Genomic DNA, 21032 nt, shown 5'->3' on the forward strand with positions numbered 1-21032 from the left:
TTATATGGAACAACAAAAGACCTCAAATAGCCAAAGCAATCCTGAGAAAAAAGAACAAAGCTGGAGGCATCAAAATCCCTGACTTCAAAATATACTACAAAGCTATAGTAATCAAAACAGCATGGTACTGGCACAAAAAACAGACACACAGATCAATGGAACAGAATTGAAAGCCCAGAAATAAAACCACGTGTCTGTGGACAGTTAATCTTTGACAAATGAGCCAAGAACATCCAATGGAGAAAGGAAAGTCTCTTCAAGGAATGGTCTTGGGAAAACTGGACAGTCACATGCAAAAGAACGAACATAGACCATTATCTTGCACCATACACAAAAATTAACTCCAAATGGATTAAAGACTTGAATGTAAGACCTATGTCTTCCTAGAAGAAAATATAGGCAGTACACTATGTGACATCGGTGTTAGCAGCATATTTCGAGATACCATGTCTACTTTGGCAAGGGAAACAAAAGAAAAGTTAACAAATGGGACTACGTCAGACTAAAAAGCTTCTGCAAGGCAAAGGAAATCATGAACAAAATGAAAAGACAACCCACCAACTGGGAGAAAATATTTGCAAATCACCTATCTGATAAGGGATTGACCTCCAAAATATATAAAGAACTCATTCAACTCAACAACAAAAAAAACAACCCAATCAAAAAATGGGCAGAGGGTATGAACAGACATTTTTCCAAGGAAGATATACAGATGGCCAACAGGCACATGAAAAGATGTTCAACATAATTAATTATCAGGGAAATGCAAACCAAAACTACAATGAGATATCACCCTACATCTATCAGAATGGCTATAATTGCCAAGGCAAAAAACAACAAATGTTGGAGAGGATGTGGAGAAAAGGGAACCCTCACGCACTGCTGGTGGGAATGCAAACTGGTGCAGCCACTGTGGAAATCAGTATGGAGATTTCTCAAAAAATTAAAAATGGAAATACCCTATGATCCAGCTCCCCGACTACTGGTTATTTATCTAAAGAACTTGAAATTAATTATACAAAGAGATTTATGGGCCCCTGTGTTCATTGCAGCATTATTCACAACAGCCAAGATGTGGAAGAAACCCAAGTGCCCTTCTACAGATGAATGGATAAAGAGGATGTGGTATATATATACAATGGAATACTACTCAGCCATAAAAAAGATAAAATCATCCCATTTGCAACAACATGGATGGACCTTGATGGTATGATGTTAAGTGAAATAAGCCAGACATAGATAGACAAATACTGCACGATTTCACTCATATGTGGAAGATAATGAATACATGGATAAAGAGAATAGATTAGTGGCTACCAGAGGGAAGGGGGTTGAGGGTGGGTGAAAGTGGTAAAGGGACACATTTGTGCGGTGACAGACAATAATTAGACTACTGGGGGTGAGCACGATGAAGTCTATCCAGAAACTAATAACAATGTACACTCGAAATTACACAATGTTATAAACCATTATGATCTCAATAAAATTATTGGAAATAAAAAAAAAAGAACTTCCCTGTCTCACGTACATAAAGATAGTGTGATATATTCTTACGTAAAATTTTAAAACTTTGCCTTCAATCCTTGGAAGTCCTTCAAATACATGGAGTTGATTGTTTTTAATGTAGTGTGAGGTAGGCTCATTTTAATGCTTCTTCATATTAATAATGAAATTTTTTTAATTAATTAATTTTAAAAAGTTCATTTTTTCTCCACTATTCTGCAATTGATGTCTTTCACTGAAAATCAGAGCATAAATTTGGTAATTTCACCTGTACTCCAAAAAATAGATGCAGATAAATGATAAGTAATCTTTAAGTGGAAGTGTATCAGTAAGGATTTGTTCAGGAGAGTGGAATAAAACTGCTTGCCTATAAAACTGTTGCAAGAGCTGGAGAGAAGTCGTCAGGTAAATTGTCCTTGAAGATTAAAAAAGATAACACCAAAGATTTTAGCCTAAAGCATAAAATAGATAGTTTCAAAAGGTTAATGGAGAGTTGCTTCAGATCTCAAGAATCATCAAATAACTCCCCCCATGTCTCAGGCTGCAGCAGTAATGCAGGCGGCTCTTAGGAGCTCAGTGGGAAACTACTGTGAATCTCACATCTGCCTCTATTTATGGCTTTAATCTGCTCCAGAGAGGAATGGCTTCTCCTCTTCTGCCTTTTAGATCTCTCATGAGTTCTGCAGGGGAAACTATAGAAGTGGGGATGATGATGTTAACTTAACAACAGACAATCTAGTAAAGGACATAAGGACAGGAAAGGGGGATTGGGTAGGAGGTTGAGAGAGTGCCCACATGCAAGTCCCAGGAACAGAATGAGGGATACATGGGACAGAGCCAGCCAAGATGAGCCCATTTTAGATCAGATAACCTGCAGATGGCCACAGAAGCATGAGTGAGAGCAGCCAAGTCAAGAAAAGCCACCATCCCAAGCTAGAGCAGCCACGCCCCAAGCTAGATCAGCTAAGCCTCAACCAATCCTCAGATTCATAAGTAACCAAGTGGTTATTGCTGAATGCTGCTGAGATTTTGTGGTCATTTGTTATCCAGCATTTTTGTGGCAAGAGCTAACTGATACACAGCGGTACAATAAAACGTTTATGTCACAAGGCCAAGCCTAACATCAGTGGAGTGGGAAAGTATATTCCTGTCATGGAAGTGAGGAGGAAGGGGTAAATATTTTTTTAAACAATAATCCAATATACCACACTTAATACCTGGAATGTTGAACAAATATTTCTCAGGAGATGTAATTTTTTCCTGTTATTCTTTAAAAATTTATTTAGTTGAGGGTTGTTTTCCTCTTCTGCTGAATAAAAACTCTTACGGACCCCATAAATTCTCTTCTAACCCTTAGCTATTAGAAAGGGTAAAACTTACTTTCTATCATAAAGACAGTCTCAATTCTGTGGTTAAATTTCCCTTTCCCTCATTGGATCTGGCTGTAGGCAAGCATCTGAGGTCCAGAAAGGAGTCATAATGGTATATTATCTCTTTTTCCTTAATTTTTATGAAGTCTAGTGGCAGTTGCTAAACGCACCTGGGGATGGAGCATGGAAGGAAGAATGGGAAAGAGGTGACAATAATATGCTTCTTTGGTTGCTACCAGATTAAAAGGTTTTGACTTCTCTTGACCTGCATGATGACTTATGCTGACTTATACTCTTGTTGTCACTTCCAGGCCAGTGGATATTCAGAGATTCCAGACTGCGTTCCTACACACCCTCTGTGATATAACTAAGTATATTTCTCTCTGTGAATGCTTCTTCTCATATCCCCTGATTGTGGTGGTATATTCCCTACAGGTCTCTTATTCTCTCTTGGAGTTTCCTAGACTTACTAAGAGGACTTCTTATGAAAAATTGCAAATGACTCCACACCACTTATCTCTCTCATATAACTCACTTGTGGTCCACAGGAAACATTTTTGCTTTTATTGCCTCACCATGAAAAGACGTGAATTATTTCCAAAACATAATTCTATTCTATAATTCCAGTTCCCACTCCTTCCCTTCCCATTTCATCTTTTCTATTGCTCCCATTCTCATCAAAACAAGGAACATATATCAAACTCTTTAAAGTGTTGTTTTGAAGGTTCTCCCACTAAACTTGAGGTGAGGAGGAAAGCACACCCCCTCCATTGGGAGGATTTGGGGTTCACTGTGAAGCTTTCTCAAAGAGAAACCTCTTTACAAGAACCTCTCATCTCCAGCTCTTAGCACTTTTTAGATCCACATCTAGATGGAAAACCTCAAGAATTATGAAATTGATTATTGGACATTTCCTATAAGCATCTTCACTTTGTGTCTTACCACTCACTTTGGTATCTGGTGTATATCAAATCTGGGTACCTCAGCTGAAACTTCCAGTTTAACATCTTGACACATACTACTCCCTCTTCCTGTGGTCATTAGCACAAGATAGAAATTTGTGTGTCTGGATAATTCTGATTTGTTAAGCCTCAGGTAAAGCAACACTTTCTCTGGGAAGTTGTTAACATCCTCTGCCACTAGGCTAAAGTAATTATTCTGCCTAAGGACACAGAGTTTCATGTAAGCAATTATAGTTCTTGGCTGAATCACTCTGGAGTCAAACAGCCAATATTGAAATATTCCTTTCACTACCTGTGATTTTAATGCATTCTTCACTCTTTGAGCCTGAGTTTTCCCAACATGTCTTTAGAGCTGTTGTCAGGATTAAAGTAGATGATTTTAATGCATATTAAGTTCTTCAACCAGTACCTGAGACAATGGGGGTGACAATTAGTTTGCTGCTGAATATCTGATGTGTTTGAGGGGAAACAAAGTGTGGGTTGCACTTTTGAAGGAAAAGAAAGCAGTTTGTTAATTATTATATAAGGAGAGTAAAATTTAATATATTCTTCCTGAAAGTTCTAGAAGGGCTCAGGGTCCCTGGATGCCTGGGTTAAAGAGAAGCCATATTGTCACCGAGATGGAAAATTCTTTAGAAATGGAGATTTGAAAGGCCAAACAAATTTTATAACAAATTTAATATTTAAGGAAGGGCCAGCTGTAATGGCTTCCATTGAATGATACCACCCAGAGTGACATCACAGCACCCTCAAAGTATTTTACAACTCACATTATCCAAGAAACGGGCAAATTAAGTCCTATAAAGCATGTCCGCTTAACAGGTGCAAGAATAATGTCAACAAATATATCTGAGTAACAAAGCTGTGGAAGGAAAACACATTAGCTATACTTTCAATGATTTGTATTTACAGAAATAAGATCATATGGGTGTTTTAAAAGAAATGTAAGTATCAGTTAGAAGAATATGTTTTCTTACTCAAGAGTTTTCTCAAGGCCCCTTTCATGTCCTTATTTCTCAGGCTATAAGTAAAGGGGTTCAATATGGGAGTGACCATTGTGTACATGAATGAAGCAATTACTTTATTGTCATTGGTGTTGTTGGAAGAGGGAAGAAAATATAGACCAATAATTGTCCCATAGTAGAGAGTCACTACTGAGAGATGAGACCCACAAGTGGACAGGGCTTTGCAGATGCCCTGGGTAGAGGAAACCTGGAGGATGGTTGCCCCAATATGGCCATAAGAAACCAGGATGCATAAGAATGGAAGCATAATGGCCGTTAATCCCACAGTAAAGATTACCAATTTGTTGTGGGAAGTGTCTGAGCAGGACAATTTGAGCAGGGCAGCAAGGTCACAGAAGAAGTGGCAGACAGTGTGGTCAGCACAGAAGGACAGCTGGGCCAGGAGGAGGGTGTGCAAAAGAGCACAAACACAAGCAATGAGCCAGGACCCGGCCACCAGTATGACACAAACTCTCTGACTCATGATGGTGGTATAATGGAGAGTGTGACAGATGGCCACATACCTGTCATAGGCCATTGAAGTGATCAGGAAACTGTCCAAAGCAGCAAAGAAGATGAAAAAATACGTCTGTGAAATGCACCCTGCGTAGGGGATGGTTTTGTACTTAGTCTGCATGTTCCTCAGCATCTCTGGGACAGTGACAGATGAGAAGGAGACATCAGTGAAGGCCAAGTGGCTGAGGAAGAAGTACATGGGGGTGTGGAGGTGAGAGTCCAACCTGATGAGCAGGATGATGAACAGGTTCCCCAGCACCGTGGTCAGGTACATGCCCAGGAACAGGGTGAACAACAGGCCCTGCTGCTCTGGCTGGATGGGGAACCCCGGGAGGAGGAACTGGGACGCACTGCTCTGGTTCTCTCGCCTCATATGGATATATCAGCTGGAAGGGAGAGGTGGGGAAAGTTAAAGGGGAAAGAAATGTCTCTGGATAAAAAAAACAATGATAATTGTGGCATAGCATAATCGAGATATTGTTTTGATTTAGGTAATGTCTTCATCCCTATTTTCTTACATTTGATGCATATTTTGCTGGATAAATTAGAAAAAGTGTAGATTTAGGATATACAGCCACTTTCTTTCTCAATCTGGTCCCCGTCTCTGCAACTGATAATACTAACAAACTTTATTAAACATTGTCCTGATTCACTGTTATAATAGCTTACATGTCGTAACTGACTCAACAGTCTTAAGTATATGAGCTACGTAGGTATTATTATTATTTCCACTTTCAGACGGGATAGCTGAGGCGGACAGTCTCACAGCCACTGAGGTAAGAAGAAGAGAAGCTGGCATTTAGGACTTGAGCATTTTGACTCCAGAATTTAGTCTCTGGAAGCAAAACAATTTATATGACATCAGAAATATCATTGCCCTTCATATTTTTGTGAGTAATGAGCTGTTTAATTCTGTATCCTCTGCTTCTCTACACATTCCATGACTACTTCAAATTTTTTCATTGGTTGTAGACCCATAATCTATCACAGAGAATTAATGCATACACAATATATTTTTGTTGATCAAATAAAAGATGTTGCATCCAATTATATTCATCATGGTAGCCTCTTTAAGAAACTTACATCAGGCCTTGTTCAAGATCCAGGTTTAATCCTAATAATCCCGGGACCCCATGTTATTTAGTTGCCACATGGCATCACATGCAAAGAAGTACAATCTAAAAGCCAAACATAATTTTTAAAAGTAATTCTAATCTTTCATTGTCTCTAAAATAGCCTGTAACAGATTTATTTCCTAACCCAAATCAATATTTATCAAAATACCTATATATTTTCCTAAAACAGAAGGTAGGGATTCATTATAACATATCAAAGCTTATTATAAAGCTATGTTGATTACAACGAATAGTGTATTTTCACAAAGGTAAACCAGTAAAACAGTGGAGGAAAATAGAGAGCCTAGAAACAGACACATTTATAGTGAGGACTTGGCCTCATCGTCACTTTGTCAGCTGGATTCAGAAGACAACCATGCACCAGTCCTGGTGCCTCCACCTCCAAATGAGTGAAATGAATAGTGTAATTTTGAAACAACTTAATCCAGTAGGTAAAAATTCATGTCAAATGATAACTTTCAACGACTACAGCAAACTTGCCAACTGGCTTCCTCTAATGTCTGGAACCAGATATCCAATCAGAATATTTATGAATGCTTTACCATTAGGTCTCCCAGAGACAGGTGAAAGATAGTTTGTTACTTAGTCACAGAAGCAGAAGGCTTTCTGCACAGATTCCAACACCTTGGATTCAACCCTAACCCCATTAGCTGCATGGATGTGGAAAATGAGTGATAGAACACTCTCTCTAATTTTCTTGAGATTCTTCAGATTATCTGGGTCAGTTTTTTGGGGGGAACAAGAAGAACTACAGCTGTGAGTGTGATTTATAGAACAGCATTTAGCCTTCCACATCACTACCCAAAACATCACCCTCAATAGGCTGCTGGTACCTGAAATTCTTTCAGCAAGAGGAAAAAAGGCTTTAAGGTCCCAGCTATAGATTAAATTTAAAAAGAAGGATTCCTGGGAGAGAGAGAGCCCTCTGGCAAGAATTCTCACTAAGATGGAATGGTTGGGAGCTGTTCATATTTGGGGACAAGGTTTGGATGGCAGAACAAGGGCACTGACCTCATCAGACAAAATGAGGAGGGGAGAGGGCTGAGGATTACAGACAGAGTGAAAACAGAGGCTGCAGACATTGAGAACAAATTTACTGCCCTTCTAATTTGGCTGAAATAACTGCTACAGGGCTAGAAATGTTAGCGTTGTTAAATCTGATTTAGTACCTAATTTTCAAATATTGTGCTTTTCAAATACTGTTCACTTCTTTCCACAACCTTTCAACATAGGCATTCTGATCCTCATTTTAAAGAGGAGAAAGTTGGGACTTAGTGATGAAACTTTCCCAATGTTATAGCTCTAGTATATGGCGAACCTGGGATTTGATCCCAGTCCATCCAGCTTCAAAGACTATATTCTTCTCACTGTACCTGCCTTTATTAACTATATCCTCAAATAAGGCAGTATTTGCTGCTTGAGAGCACTGAAGAATTTCAGGAAGTTAATCAGGAAGTTTGAGGATGAATGAAAATCTATGGTTTCCAGACATGTGCCTAGATGGTAATATCCATAATAATATAACAATACAAATATAATAACAATCATTCATTAATCATATATTATTGTGAGATTAATATAGGCTACCTGATGTGACGTGTACTTTATATTATATCAGCATAACAGGACAACTAAAAAGACATTATTCTCATTTAACCAGTTGGAAACTAGGGCTTAGAGAGTGTAAGTAATTTGCCTAAAATCATTCAGCATGAAAATAGTGTACAGATCATTCAAATTCAGATTTATACGATTTCAAGCCCATGTTCCTAACCACCATGCTATATTGCCTCCAGCAGAGCACGATTTGATGAAAAAGAGACATCTGGATAGGTACTCCTCATTAGAGAGGAAAAGATGAGATCTAATTTCACCAAAGCCTTTGGATGGATGTATTGCCTCAGATCTTAATCAGACGATCAGAAGTGAATAGAGAGACTAGGATACAAGTTACCTAGTTTATAAAGACAGCTTGCTCATAAAGTGAATTTCTCAGGGCTCCAGGACAAAAGCAGATCAGACCCTGGCCAATGATTTTGATGGGCTACCTAATTTCTATCAATAAGTGAAAGGCTAAGGCAACTATTATACACATCCACTGGAAGTAATTTTATGCAGCCAATAAAATGAGTACATGAAAATCTTATAAGATAATTTGTGAAGGAACATGATAGAAAATTATATATAGGCACCTTTACAACTATTTGCAAAAACAAAGAAGATTATATTAATATTATTATTATTATTATCATTATTATTAAACCTGGAAGGTTTTGCTCACAGTTTGGATGCACGCAAGATATTCAGCAAAACTGTGAAAGAGATAACATTTTCCTAGAGAAGAAAGTACAAACCCCAAGGAATTATAATTATTTTGTCCATCTATGTTATTTGAGATGCTACAACAAAATTATAAATGTGCTTGGTACAAGTATAATCATCTGCAATATTTTGTAGCAGACAATTCACGCGCGCGCACACACGCACACACACACATACTGCTTAATGACTTACTGCTGAATGAAGTCTGTAAGCACTGCCCTTACCTAGCTCAGGAGTGATAAATTCAAGTAATTCAAGTATCGTCAGCTCCAGGGTATGAACTAATTTGTCATTAGATCTGGGACAGGGAACAGAGTAAGAAGCTCAACCCTGAAGTGGGGAGGAGGTACACTATCTCTTTTTCACCAGATCCAGGCAACGACAAAGGTTTGCATTTTTACCAGCCAGAGTGGAAACCCAGCAGAACAAGGCCACAAATTTCAGGTGAGAGTCAATTTGGGAGCAATTACTGCTTTTCCCTTAACCATTCCTAGGGAGATGTGCCTTTGCCAGATGCTAAAGATAGTCAACTACTTTGGGAATATAAATGAGAACTTTTATTATTTGCAGATCCAATTATTTATTTAAAAATTTCACTAAATCTAAATAATAAAGATTAAGAATAATAAAGATTTCACTAACCTTAGAGTTCTTTTAACCTTTCTAATAATTCTTGAGGTAGACAGTATTTTTCCCATTTTATTGCATTTGAGAGTGGCTTAAAAGAAAATGGCCAAATGAGGATGCAAAGCCAAACACATTAGCTTCAAACCTAAAGCCTAGTTCCATTGCACCATGATGCTTCACTTGTAGTAGTGGGCTCTGTATAGCATGGACTTCTTCCTTCCCAGAGTCAGTCCAGAACTAGGAGGAGAGTTGCTAATCCCTGGGGAATAAAAACACTTATTAAGGAATAATTGGGCTTCTATTTCTAAGAAATAGAGATTTATGTTTTCCTACAGAAACACCTGAATACATGCAGCCATATTTTTCACAGTTATGACACATAATAGTAGTTGGCACATTCTCAGGCCTCAAAATATAACCTTTGACCATAAGAAGGAGTGTCAGAAGCTTTAAGAAACCTGTTCTATGCAAATTGGCAAATATAGAGAAGATACAAAGAGTCAAGTGGAGGAGATAGTATTTTAGTCACTACTTTTTCAATTTATTCATTTACTCTTCCATAAAAATATTATGTGCTTACTATGTGGCAAGGATTTTGTGAGTACTGTGAGTGAATATTTGAAAACACAGTTCTTTTTTTCTCTCAAAGAGCTCCCAATCTAGTGGGCAGGATAGACAAGACAGTGTGTGTCAAATGCTATAATGAAGGTGCATGCTGGGTGCTACAGGAGCGCAGAGGAGTGGTACCAAACTCAAAGTTACTGTGTCAAGCAAGGTAGCCTTGTAGGAAGTTACACATAAGCAGAGATCCAAGACAATAAAAACAAGTAAAAGGTGATGTGGACAGCATAGAAGCAGATATTTGGAAGGCATAAAAAGAGAGGAATAGGAAAAGACCTAAAGAAGAGAATGGATGACAAATACGAAAAGCTGTTATCAGGAAAATTAGAACAGCTGAAAGGTATACATCAACAGGAGAAGAGGTTCAGGATGAGGCCAGAGAAATGAGCAGGATGAATTATGCACAACCTTGGAAGCCAGTTGAACAATTCGCACGTTATTCAAAAGGAAAGGAAGAGTCATAGAAGGATTTGATCAGAATATTGACAGTGTCATATTAAAAACTATTACTATGGGTGAAGAATGGTTAATGATCATGTATTTGCATCGGGTGGAGAGAATGTCAGCAGGACAGGGAAAGAGTGATGGGATGCAGGACCAGAAGCAAGGAGGAAGTTAGAAAGTGGTCAGCATCACTTAGGTAAGAGATTATGAAAGTCTGTCTAAGAGAGATAGTGGAGTTGGAGAGAACTATATGGATTTAAGTCTCCTTTAGAGTCAAAATCTAAGGGATGTGGTAATTTTAATGTGAGCTGATTTTGATAAGATTGTAGAAAATGAGGAAAACAAAGGAGTTAAAACCTCTCTAAATGTATAGCTTGGACAACTGGGTGTATGGTTGTGCTTTTCACTGAGATGGGGACATGGAAGTAGAAATAGATTTGAGTTTTTAACACATTGAGTATGAAGTACCCATGGGTCATCACCAAGAAGAAACTCAGGAGACAGGTAGATATATTTTGTATAGAGATAAAAATTCATCAACCATCAACATAGAAGAAGATGAGATTTCCTAAAAGAAATAACGTGAATAAGAAAGTTGATAAAATAGAACAAGAATCTAGAGACGAGAAAGAGGGCAGGAGAAGAAAGATGAGGGAAAGAAAAGTAAGAGAAAGGAAAAGAACAGGGCTGAGGACAGACCATAGGGAACATTGACAATTAAGGAAATGGCAAAGAAAAAGTGTCCAAAAAAGGACATCAAAGAACAACAAGAGATATAGAAGGAAAATATGAAAACGTGGGACAATGGTAGCTAAAGGAAGAGAAGGTTAAGTGTTGAAAATCACACATTAGAACATGATGTAATCCATGCAGAAATAGAAGTATAATGATGTACACCTGAAATTTATACAATGTTATAAACCAATGTTACACAATAAACCAAAACATAAAATGAACTTTGCTTTCTAGCCAAAACAAAAAGAAAATCACTCATTAAATTTAGTAATAAGGTGGATTTTGGTGATGTAACCAGGAGCAACATCAGTGAGTGATGGGAAGGGAATCTAGATCACAGTGGATTGAGGAATAAATGGAAAGTAAAGAGGGCAGAGGTTGATCCAACATTGAAACTTTACTAGATGGGTGGGATGGAAGGCCACTGTGGTAAAGACTTGGGCAAATTGGTTAGAGATTGATAAACCATGAGATCCACTCTGCAGAGATAATAAAGTGAAGACAAAACAAATTTCGGGGGAAAACGGACAGGATCAGAGACTGTATAGATTTATGAAGCCAAAAATCCTGTATAATGTGTAGAGTAGAAAGAGAGAGCAATAATTGAACGTTTCAACTTAATACTTCACAGGTAAAGCAATTCCAGTTTTCATAATATGGTCATGGGAAGAGATGGCTAAAGTGCAGTGGAGGTCAAGGTCATTGAAGACGATAGAAAAAAATAAATATGCCATATTGTTGAATGGTTGATTCCTGCAAATGCTGAAGGCACCCAAGCTGATAGCTAATTTGTAGGGGAGAAGTAAACTAACCCACGTGCCAAAGCTGTAACAAAATAGGAGTCACTGGATCTTGGTAGTTGGTGGTGTAGGCTTTGACATATATCAATTTCTACTCTTTGCTTAGTGTAGAAAAAGCTTTATGCAGAAAGATGTCTAATTACAGCATAATTTTAAAAGATAAGAATTAGTTATAGCCTAGTTCCCATCGATAAGGGAAGGGTTAAGGCAACTATGGTATATATCCATTGGAAGTAATATTACATAACCATTAAAATGATGTTTATGAAAAGCTTATGATATAGTTTTTAAAAGAACATAATAGAAAATTGTGTATTGGCATGTTTACAACTATTTGCAAAAATGCAGATTATCATTTTTTTAAAACCTGGAAGAAAGTGCTTCAAAATATTAACAGAAGCCATATTTTGTTGTTGGGAGCATTTATGTGTTTTAAAAATATTTATTTGCCATAACATTTATATGACCGTGTGTTCCTTTTATAAGTAATGAAAATATTAGACAGTTTTATGAACCATTGCTGAATCTCGTGGGAAATAGAGTGGTCCAGGAAGAAAAGCCTATCAACTTTGTATCTACACTCATGGGTTCATATATTTGTTTTTTCCCAAAATACTATTTGTCTTTGAACTTCCTCTGTTACTCCCTCCAGGCCCCTGACAACCAACTAAACCATTCACCAATGCCCAAGAATCCATGTATATTCTTACTCCAGGCCATTGATGCAAACGTATGACCAGGTATACTGTTCAAAAGCTTTCTGAACTGGGAGGATTTCCCTGTATCACTGTTGTTCAGAGCCACCCTGATCAGACCTGAATTGGAACAGCAGTCAATTTTCAGCTCACACAAGCATATTCTGACTCCTGAATCAAGCCCAGGAATTTTTCCCTTTATCGGTTGGTTAAATAGAACCCCTCATAAGGCCATAAGAGTGAGCTGAAGGAGAGACATCAATGAACTTAGTTAGATGTTATGAGGGCCCAGGTCTGAAATTCAGAAACAGAGGGTCTGTTTCTGAAATTTTCCTTTGATCTCCAGACCTACCAAGGCTTAATGCCAAATTTGCTGTTGTGTCTAACTGACGGTGTGACTTTTTGCCTGGCGATACTCAGCTCCAGTCACTTGATGCCCCATGGTTAGGCACTCAGTCTCCACAAAGGCCCAGTAGCTTTCCAACAGCTTCTGGCTCCAGAAACATGGCATTTCAACTCTTCTAATGGAGTTTGCCAGAGGTTCCATGTGGTGCCATTATCCACCAGGGATACCGCCAGCACCATGGATCCTGCCATTTTAGATGATCCAGTTATCAGGGCCTGTTGTAACACAATCTGAATCAGCTGCAGAGCCCTCTATCGAGCTAGATCCTACTTAAAACTGGCCTTCTATCAAGTCATTTGACAAGTTGGTCAGAGCAATACTGCAGGTGTGGTATGTGCTGTCTCCAAAATCTGAAGCAGCCTACCAAGTGCTACAAAAGTTGCAATAACTTGTCCTTTGTTTTCCAGTTAGAGTCCTGTCTTGCATCTATCCCATTGTAAGCTCCTTGGTGACCTTCTATCCCACACTGCCTGCCACAGGTCTTTCTTCTGTCCACAGTATGTCAGACCATAATCCAAGGTGTCTGCATCCTGACTCACTGTATTTCAATCCTTCCAAACCCCCCACCCATACCATTGTCTGTGCCTTGTAGTCTACCTATCTGTACTGCTTGCTTATATACCTTCCTGTATCCAGTATCTGAGCTCCCTATATCCTGTATCCAAGTCTTTTTGTCTGTTTGACCTACCTATTTGACTCCCTGTGGAGTTTCCCTATCCAGTGCACCAAGTGTCTGATGTGTCTTTCCCAGGGGGTCCAGTGCATATAGCCAGTCTAGCTTATGGCACACTTTGAGTTTGCTAAGCTGTTACTGGCCAATATTCTGGTAACTTCTCTGGCTTTTGCCTAGAATGATAACCATTGGACATGTACTAGAATTCAACAATTCTGAATTGACAGAGTTTCCCGAGTCCCTCTGTTCTGAGGTACATGAAGTTGTGGCATTAATACAGGGTGATCCCACATAGAAAGAAGCTGCCCAGGTATAGGCTTCACTATATCTAGCACCTCTTAAACACGGATATCAAAAAGGCCAATATAAACTCTCAGAGATTATTATCTCAAGCTATAAATACTTTTTGTCCTATATATCTCACCTCTAAGAATCACAAATGCCACAATAAATGATCATTTTATTCAAAAGGTCGATTTCAAAGAATATGAAGCTTTTCAATTTTGAGTCAATTTTTCTGGATGTATGTGTCAACTTTTTTTGCTATTTGCAAGTTTATTTTGTTTATTGGTTCTTTTTGGTCTATTTTCCCCCTTCCATCTCTCCCTCTCATCCCTTCCTTTTTCCCTCCCTCCTTCCCTTTCTTCCTTCCTTGGTTCCTTCTTTCCTTCCTTTCTTTCTTCATTCTTTCCTTCTTTTCTTTCTTCCTTGAAAACTATTCTTATTTCATGTAACCAAACCTAAGTTTCTCAAGAAAGCAATAAAACCTCCAAAACATTGATTATCCCTGCCTCTTCCCACATTGCATTTCATAATGATTACCAGAGAGAAGAAACACAAAGTCATTTCTTTTCAGTTACCTGGTGGGTAGGGCCTAATAAGATCCCTTTGAATGGGATGTGGTTCTACCTTACTTCTCAGACACTATTCAGTCTTTTGGCTTTCTATTTGGACCTGTTTGGAACCATTAATTCTTGTCTTTAAATCTTTCTGGAGTTTATCTTATGCCAAAGTGTGATTATGGCTGGGAAAGCAGAGCCTGGAACAGAAGGCAGACTGAGGGTGCCTTGAGATCCTTTCTCTGTGGGCTCATTCTCTAAGGTTCCCTGCACAAACAGCCCTCCCACAGGACATCTTTTTTAGAGGAATCAAGGAGAAAATTGGGCATTTAGTCCAAGTTTGATGGATGTCTTTACCTGAAAATTACAAGTCCTGCTTCACACCACCTAGGGGGTCTCTCCTTGGCTAGTTATACTCTTCACTTCATAGATCTGGGGCTAGTAGACAGAGTGAGTGTCTGAGCTTGTAGCTTTTCTTTTTGATGCGCACGAAATGTCTAGGACCTTGGAAACTGATACTTAGGTCCCTTAAAGAGAATCTCAGGACACGTTTACTCACCAAACACTGGATCATAAACATAAGCAAGGTCAGTATTGGCGATGAAATGGGTATTTTTTCTTCAGCAATATATAGGTTTATATATGGGTATAGAAGAGGAAGAATCAGAAAGCTGATTTTGGCATGGAGGAGAAGAGAGAATAAAAAAGATAGCATGGGGAGCCGGCCGGTGGTATAGTGATTAAGTTCGCATGGTCTGCTCGGTGGCTCAGGGTTCACGAGTTCAGATCATGGGCACGGACTTACACACCACTCATTAAGCGATACTGTGGAGGCATCCCACATACAAAATAGGGGAAGATTGGCACAGATGTTAGCTCAGGGGCACTCTTCCTCACAAAAAAAAAAAGAATAAGAGAGAGGGAGGAGGAATAGAGACATGGGGTAATGGAAGAACAAAGATACAGAGGCAGAGAGAGTGATAACTGAGAGGGAAGAAGAAGAAAATGAGTGAGAGAAAGATAAAGTGAAGGGATAGACAGGAAGAGAGAAAGAGACAAAAAGAGAGAAAAGTGACCCGAGAGATAAAGACAGAGATACATGGGGGCAGAGTCTTTCAGGAAGAATTTCTACTTGCTTTAGATCCTGAGAGAGAAAATGAGATCTGGACAGCTCAGAATTGAAGCATTCCAAAACCGTTCAGGTGGTTAAGCCAGGATTTTTGGGAAGGCCTCTTATACTCCCAAAATGTCTCCCACACTGGCTATAAAAATGCACCAAATGCAAACACTGGGAATATTTTTCCCTTGTCCCTGTTTAGTATGGACAACATTCTGGTACAAGGCTTTATAAATGGCAGATTTTGAAGGTCCAGTTGCTGAATGAGTGCATGTGCTTTCTAAGGACAAATGTCTCTCCAAAGGATTACTTAGTCCTCTACACTCAGTCCCTAATGTCTGAGTGTAGAGGATTGTTCAAATCATTCCTGACCTCTGAAGCAATATGAAGGAACCTGAAGTTGAGGAGGACACTTTCACTGAAGGGTCACTGAAGGAGAGAAGATGTGGGAGGCTGGGATAAGGGTAAACAAAGTCACTTCTTACATTCTGCCAAAAACATGCTGTGATCCCAAGCTCAAGGAAGTAGAACTTTATTATTCACAGAGGCCACAGCAGTTACCTTCCTGCCTTTGGCTTGGAGTGTGGTGGGAGGCTACTGATGGACTGGCGCTTGGCTGCCTGTTAAATCATTCAGCTCATCCTTAAAATACAGTCTAGGGAATGGACACTGCGTTCAGCTGCTGGTTATCAGGACATAAGCTGTTTCTGTGAGAACCAGCCCCTCTCCTGAATTTGCTGTTCAGTTTCCCTTCCTGGTAAAAAATGCCCATCTGTTTTTCACCTGTCTGAATGAGAACTCTATCATTAGAATGATGGTTTTCCCTCTGTGTTCATGTTTCCTATGTTGCTGCTCCTGGTTTGCCACCCTGATTTTCTAATCTCAATTCCACATCTTTTCCCAAAATATCAAAACCCAGAGTCTAGCAAATGAACTGATATGAATAATTATCTCCCATGTGCAAAAGATTGTAAATTCTTCTAGTCTCTCTCTGGGCAGATTTACATTTTATCTTTCATTGTGGCAGGGGGGAGCCAACAGGAACCAACATTTATTGAGCACTATGCAAGAAAAGGTACTAGGAGCTTTCACATATCATCTCATTTCATCTTTATAATAAACATAAAGGGTGTAAATATTTGTTGTTTAAAGATACTCATCTTTCTGAGATGCACAATGGTTAAGAAATCTGCTATGACAAAACTGCCATAATCAAACAATTATTATCAGCCAAGTCTATCTTACTCTAAAAGCTGTGGCTTTTCCCCTAGAGTCTCATACTGTCTCCAAAGAGAGCAAGAGAGTTGAGGATGCCTCACTTTTCAGGTAGAACTAGAAAAAGGAGGGGGTTTGAGCCTAATACTTTTAACATTGTGTTTACTGACCAGTCTCAATACATATGTTAGGGTGAGGACAGCTGTCAGGAATTAGGATGAGGTCTACATAGTTAGATTTAAAAATGAGGAAATTTGAAATTTGCTGCTAGTTTGTCTTCTCCTGCTGGATTTTTGCTCCTGGCTACATACCCTTTGGATGAATAAGAGCTTTCTCTGCCCCTCTCTGCCTTTTCTTATCAAAAGAGAGGGTGATCTTGAGATTTTTGTAGGTGAGATGTTTTAGATTTGTGATTAGTGGCAAATGCTTCTTATGAGATAGTAACCTCATTTCTCTACTTGTTGCGTAGAAATATCTCTGTGACACTATTGCTTTGTTTTGTTGTATAGAAGGTGGAAGTTGGGGAAGGACACGTGGATTTTGCTGCATACTGGTGCCCAGATGACCAGAGTATTGGGATATACCAAAATCTTTCCAATATTCATATATCGATTCACTATTACTGCTTTAACAAATGTAGTATCTTAAAAAAAAAACCCACAAATTTATTCTCCTACAGTTCTGGAGGTCAGAAGTATGAAATAGGTTGCATTGGGTTAAAACCAAAATGTTGGCATTCCTTCTGGAGGCTCTAGTGGAACGTCTGTTTCCTTGCTTTTTGCAGCTTCTAGAGGCCACTTGCATGCCTTGGCTTGTGTCCACTTCCTAAATATTCTTTTTTTTTTTTAAGATTTTATTTATTTTCCCCCCAAAGCCCCAGTAGATTGTTGTATGTCATAGCTGCACACCCTTCTAGTTGCTGTATGTGGGACGCGGCCTCAGCATGTCCGGAGAAGCGGTGCATTGGTGTGCGCCCGGGATCCGAACCCGGGCCACAAACAGCAGAGAGAGCGCACTTAACCGCTAAGGCACGGGGCCGGCTCATGCTTCCTCCATATTCTAAACCAGCAGCATAACATCTTAAAATCTCTCTCTGACTGACTCTTCTGCTTCCCTCTTCTACATTTAAGGACACCTGTGATTACATTGGGCCCACCCAGATAATCCAGGATAATCTCATTTTAAAGTCAGCTGATTAGAAACCTTAATTCCATCTGCACCTAATTCTGCCTTGTTGTGTACCATATCATATCCACAGGTTCTGGGCATTAGGATGTGAACATCTTTGGGGTCATCATCTTACTTGCCACAAATGACTAGCAGATGTTGTGTTTTAAGATGGCAGGAGCACTCAAGAGGGAAACGACACTTAGAATACAGCTAACATCTCATTTCTTTTGGCATCTTTTGATAATAGCCCTTATTTTTTGTTATGGGATAAGTGTTATTATGTTACCTATGGAAGAAAGTAAGGCTGAATTTGGCAAGTATTTGAAAAGATATGGTTTTTCTGTAATTGAAAATGGCATTGAGTTGTCACTTAGCCTTCTATGTGTTGACAGTAGACAATAAACTACTCATAAATTTGCCTAAAACACTTCCTGGGAGTCAGACTGGTCTTCGTTTTCTCAACATGTTATTGGATCCCAGGAAACCCACAACCATCAAGGGGAAGGAGTCTAAATTACATCAAATTGTGCCTTTCTGGGGAAATTGGAACAGCGAAATGAATAAGGGTGAGAGTGGTGGGGTGAGGGAGAAGAGGGTGGAAATGTAGGGGAGACAAAGGTTTTTCAGGGTCTTTATCCCATATTAATGTAGTTATACTTCAACTTAAGATCAATGCGAGTCCTTTGAGAGTTTTTAAACAGCTGAAGTTATTTAGGTTTTAAAAAAGGCAGGTTTTTTTTTTTTTTCAAATCTCACTTTGCTGCAGTAGAGAGAATGGATTAACATAATCCAGAGCTTCTTAAAGACCTTCCACTGAATTGAAATAAGCAAAATGTATGTATATTTATGAGTGTTATTTAATGAATACAATACCATTCTTTGTATCCTTTTATTTTGTTTTTTCTCTAGAAGGGAATTTCTGCCTCTTCCACCTCAATTAGGATTGTCATTTGTTTCAGGAGTTCCTCTTATCCAGTTTTCAGTTCTCTCTCAGGGGTTAATTTTCCGAGAGTAGTTGTAAATTGGCTCTGTCCATGGGAGGCGGTGACTTCAGAGTCTGCCTACACTGACATCTTGACTTCTCTCCTGCATCATTTTATTTGAAAAATTCACCTCCCATCTGAAATTTAACAATGAGTGTTGAAGTCCAACCTGCTAAAGGTTGCTGTGCCTTGGTTGATGGTTTAGAATACACACCACAGAGCATTCTTGGGGCAACAACATGGCTGAGACATCATATTCCATGATCTGGTCCTCAGTGCCACAGATGTAAGAATTCTATTTTGTCAGTGAACCAAGAAAAGCTGGCTCTCATTAACATTCACTCATAAAATTTTTTCCTAATTCCCTTATTTGCCTACATATAATGAACATATGAGAAACAGGTTAAGTTTCTGACTTTCTAAAATAAAAAATATGTATTTTTAATATGACTGGTAAAAGTGATTATTTCAGAGTCCTTAATATTCTCGACCCTTCTTCATTCCCAGCAGAAGAAAGATGACCATCAGGAGAGAGAACCAGAGCAGTGTCTGAGTTCCTCCTCTTGGGGCTCCCTATGCCACTAGAGCAGCAGGGTATGTTCTTTGCCCTGTTCCTAGGCATGTACCTGACCATAGTGCTGGGGAACCTGCCCATCATCCTGCTCATCAGGTTGGACTCTTTCCTTCACATCCCCATGTACTTCTTCCTCAGCCACTTGGCCTTCACTGATGTCTTCTTGTCATCTGTCACCATCCCTAAGATGCTGATGGACATGCACACTGAGTACAAACCCATCCCCTATGCTGGGTGCATTTCACAGATGTATTTTTTCATATTTCTTGCTGACCTGGACAGCTTCCTTATTACGTCAATGGCATATGACCGCTATGTTGCCATATGTCACCCTCTTTGCTACACCACCATCATGAGGGAAAAGCTGTGTGCCTTACTAGTGGCTATATCCGGGATCCTGTCCTGTGTCAGCTCCCTTTCCCACACCCTTCTCCTGACCCAGTTATCCTTCTGTGCTGCTAACACTGTCCCCCATTTCTTCTGTGACCTTGGTGCCATGCTCAAGCTGTCCTGCTCCGACATCTTCCTTAATGAGCTGATCATGTTCACAGTAGGGGTGGTAGTCATTACCCTGCCATTCATATATATCCTGGTATCTTATGGCTACATTGGGGCCACTATCCTGAAAGTCCCTTCAACAAAGGGGATCTGCAAAGCATTGTCCACATGTGGCTCTCATCTCTCTGTGGTGTCTCTGTATTATGGGGCAATATTTGGACAGTACCTTTTCCCAACATGGAGCAATTTCATTGACAAGGACATCATTGTGGCTCTCATGTACACAGTGGTCACACCCATGTTGAACCCCGTTATCTACAGCCTTAGGAACGGAGACATGAAAGAGGCCCTAGGGAAACTCTTCAGTAGAGCAATGCTTATCTCACAGAGCCATCATCTTTTTTCTAAATCAGAAACTCATTTTGGTTGATCTCATGAATTTGATTTTCCATCTGAATATGTCTCAAACCTTTTATGTCCTAAGACCTAAGACAGATGATGGCGTGTTGGATGTACTTGGTGAATATTTGTTGACAAGAATTTCATTCTCTTATTAACAATGCTCTCCTTTGTAAATAACTTTTTATTAGCAGGTGCTAAATTAATTTTGCTACTTATTTCCTCAACTTGGGGGCATACATAACACAATAATATACAGTTCGGCTATCCCATATTTGAGGAGATTTTTGGAGAGCCTTATATTTTTGGCCCATAAACTTATGCTTTAACACATCCCAGAATCTAAAGAATTAGCTATATTATTTCACTACACTTTCTCATACAGACTAAATGGGTTTTCTTTTTGTGTTTATAGGTCTATTG

At 39.2% G+C, this 21032-nt stretch overlaps 2 protein-coding genes across 2 annotated transcripts; one reads left to right on the forward strand and one right to left on the reverse strand.

Annotated features, from left to right (window-relative positions):
- Positions 1 to 4786: 4786 nt before the first annotated feature.
- LOC101389444 (olfactory receptor 1J1-like) lies at positions 4787 to 5891 on the reverse strand. Its single transcript, XM_004423410.2, has one exon. The coding sequence runs from the start codon at positions 5726 to 5728 to the stop codon at positions 4787 to 4789; it is 942 nt and encodes a 313-aa protein (XP_004423467.1). The 5' UTR covers positions 5729 to 5891.
- Positions 5892 to 19655: 13764 nt separating this feature from the next.
- Positions 19656 to 20640, forward strand: LOC101391305 (olfactory receptor 1J2-like). The gene is given in 2 exon segments (XM_014781931.2): positions 19656 to 19681; positions 19683 to 20640. Coding segments are annotated over 2 exon segments (984 nt in total).
- Positions 20641 to 21032: the final 392 nt, after the last annotated feature.

Source organism: Ceratotherium simum, chromosome 29 (assembly GCF_057802395.1).
Source record: "Ceratotherium simum simum isolate JZ-2026a chromosome 29, ASM5780239v1, whole genome shotgun sequence".
NCBI classification, from domain to species: Eukaryota; Metazoa; Chordata; class Mammalia; order Perissodactyla; family Rhinocerotidae; genus Ceratotherium; species Ceratotherium simum.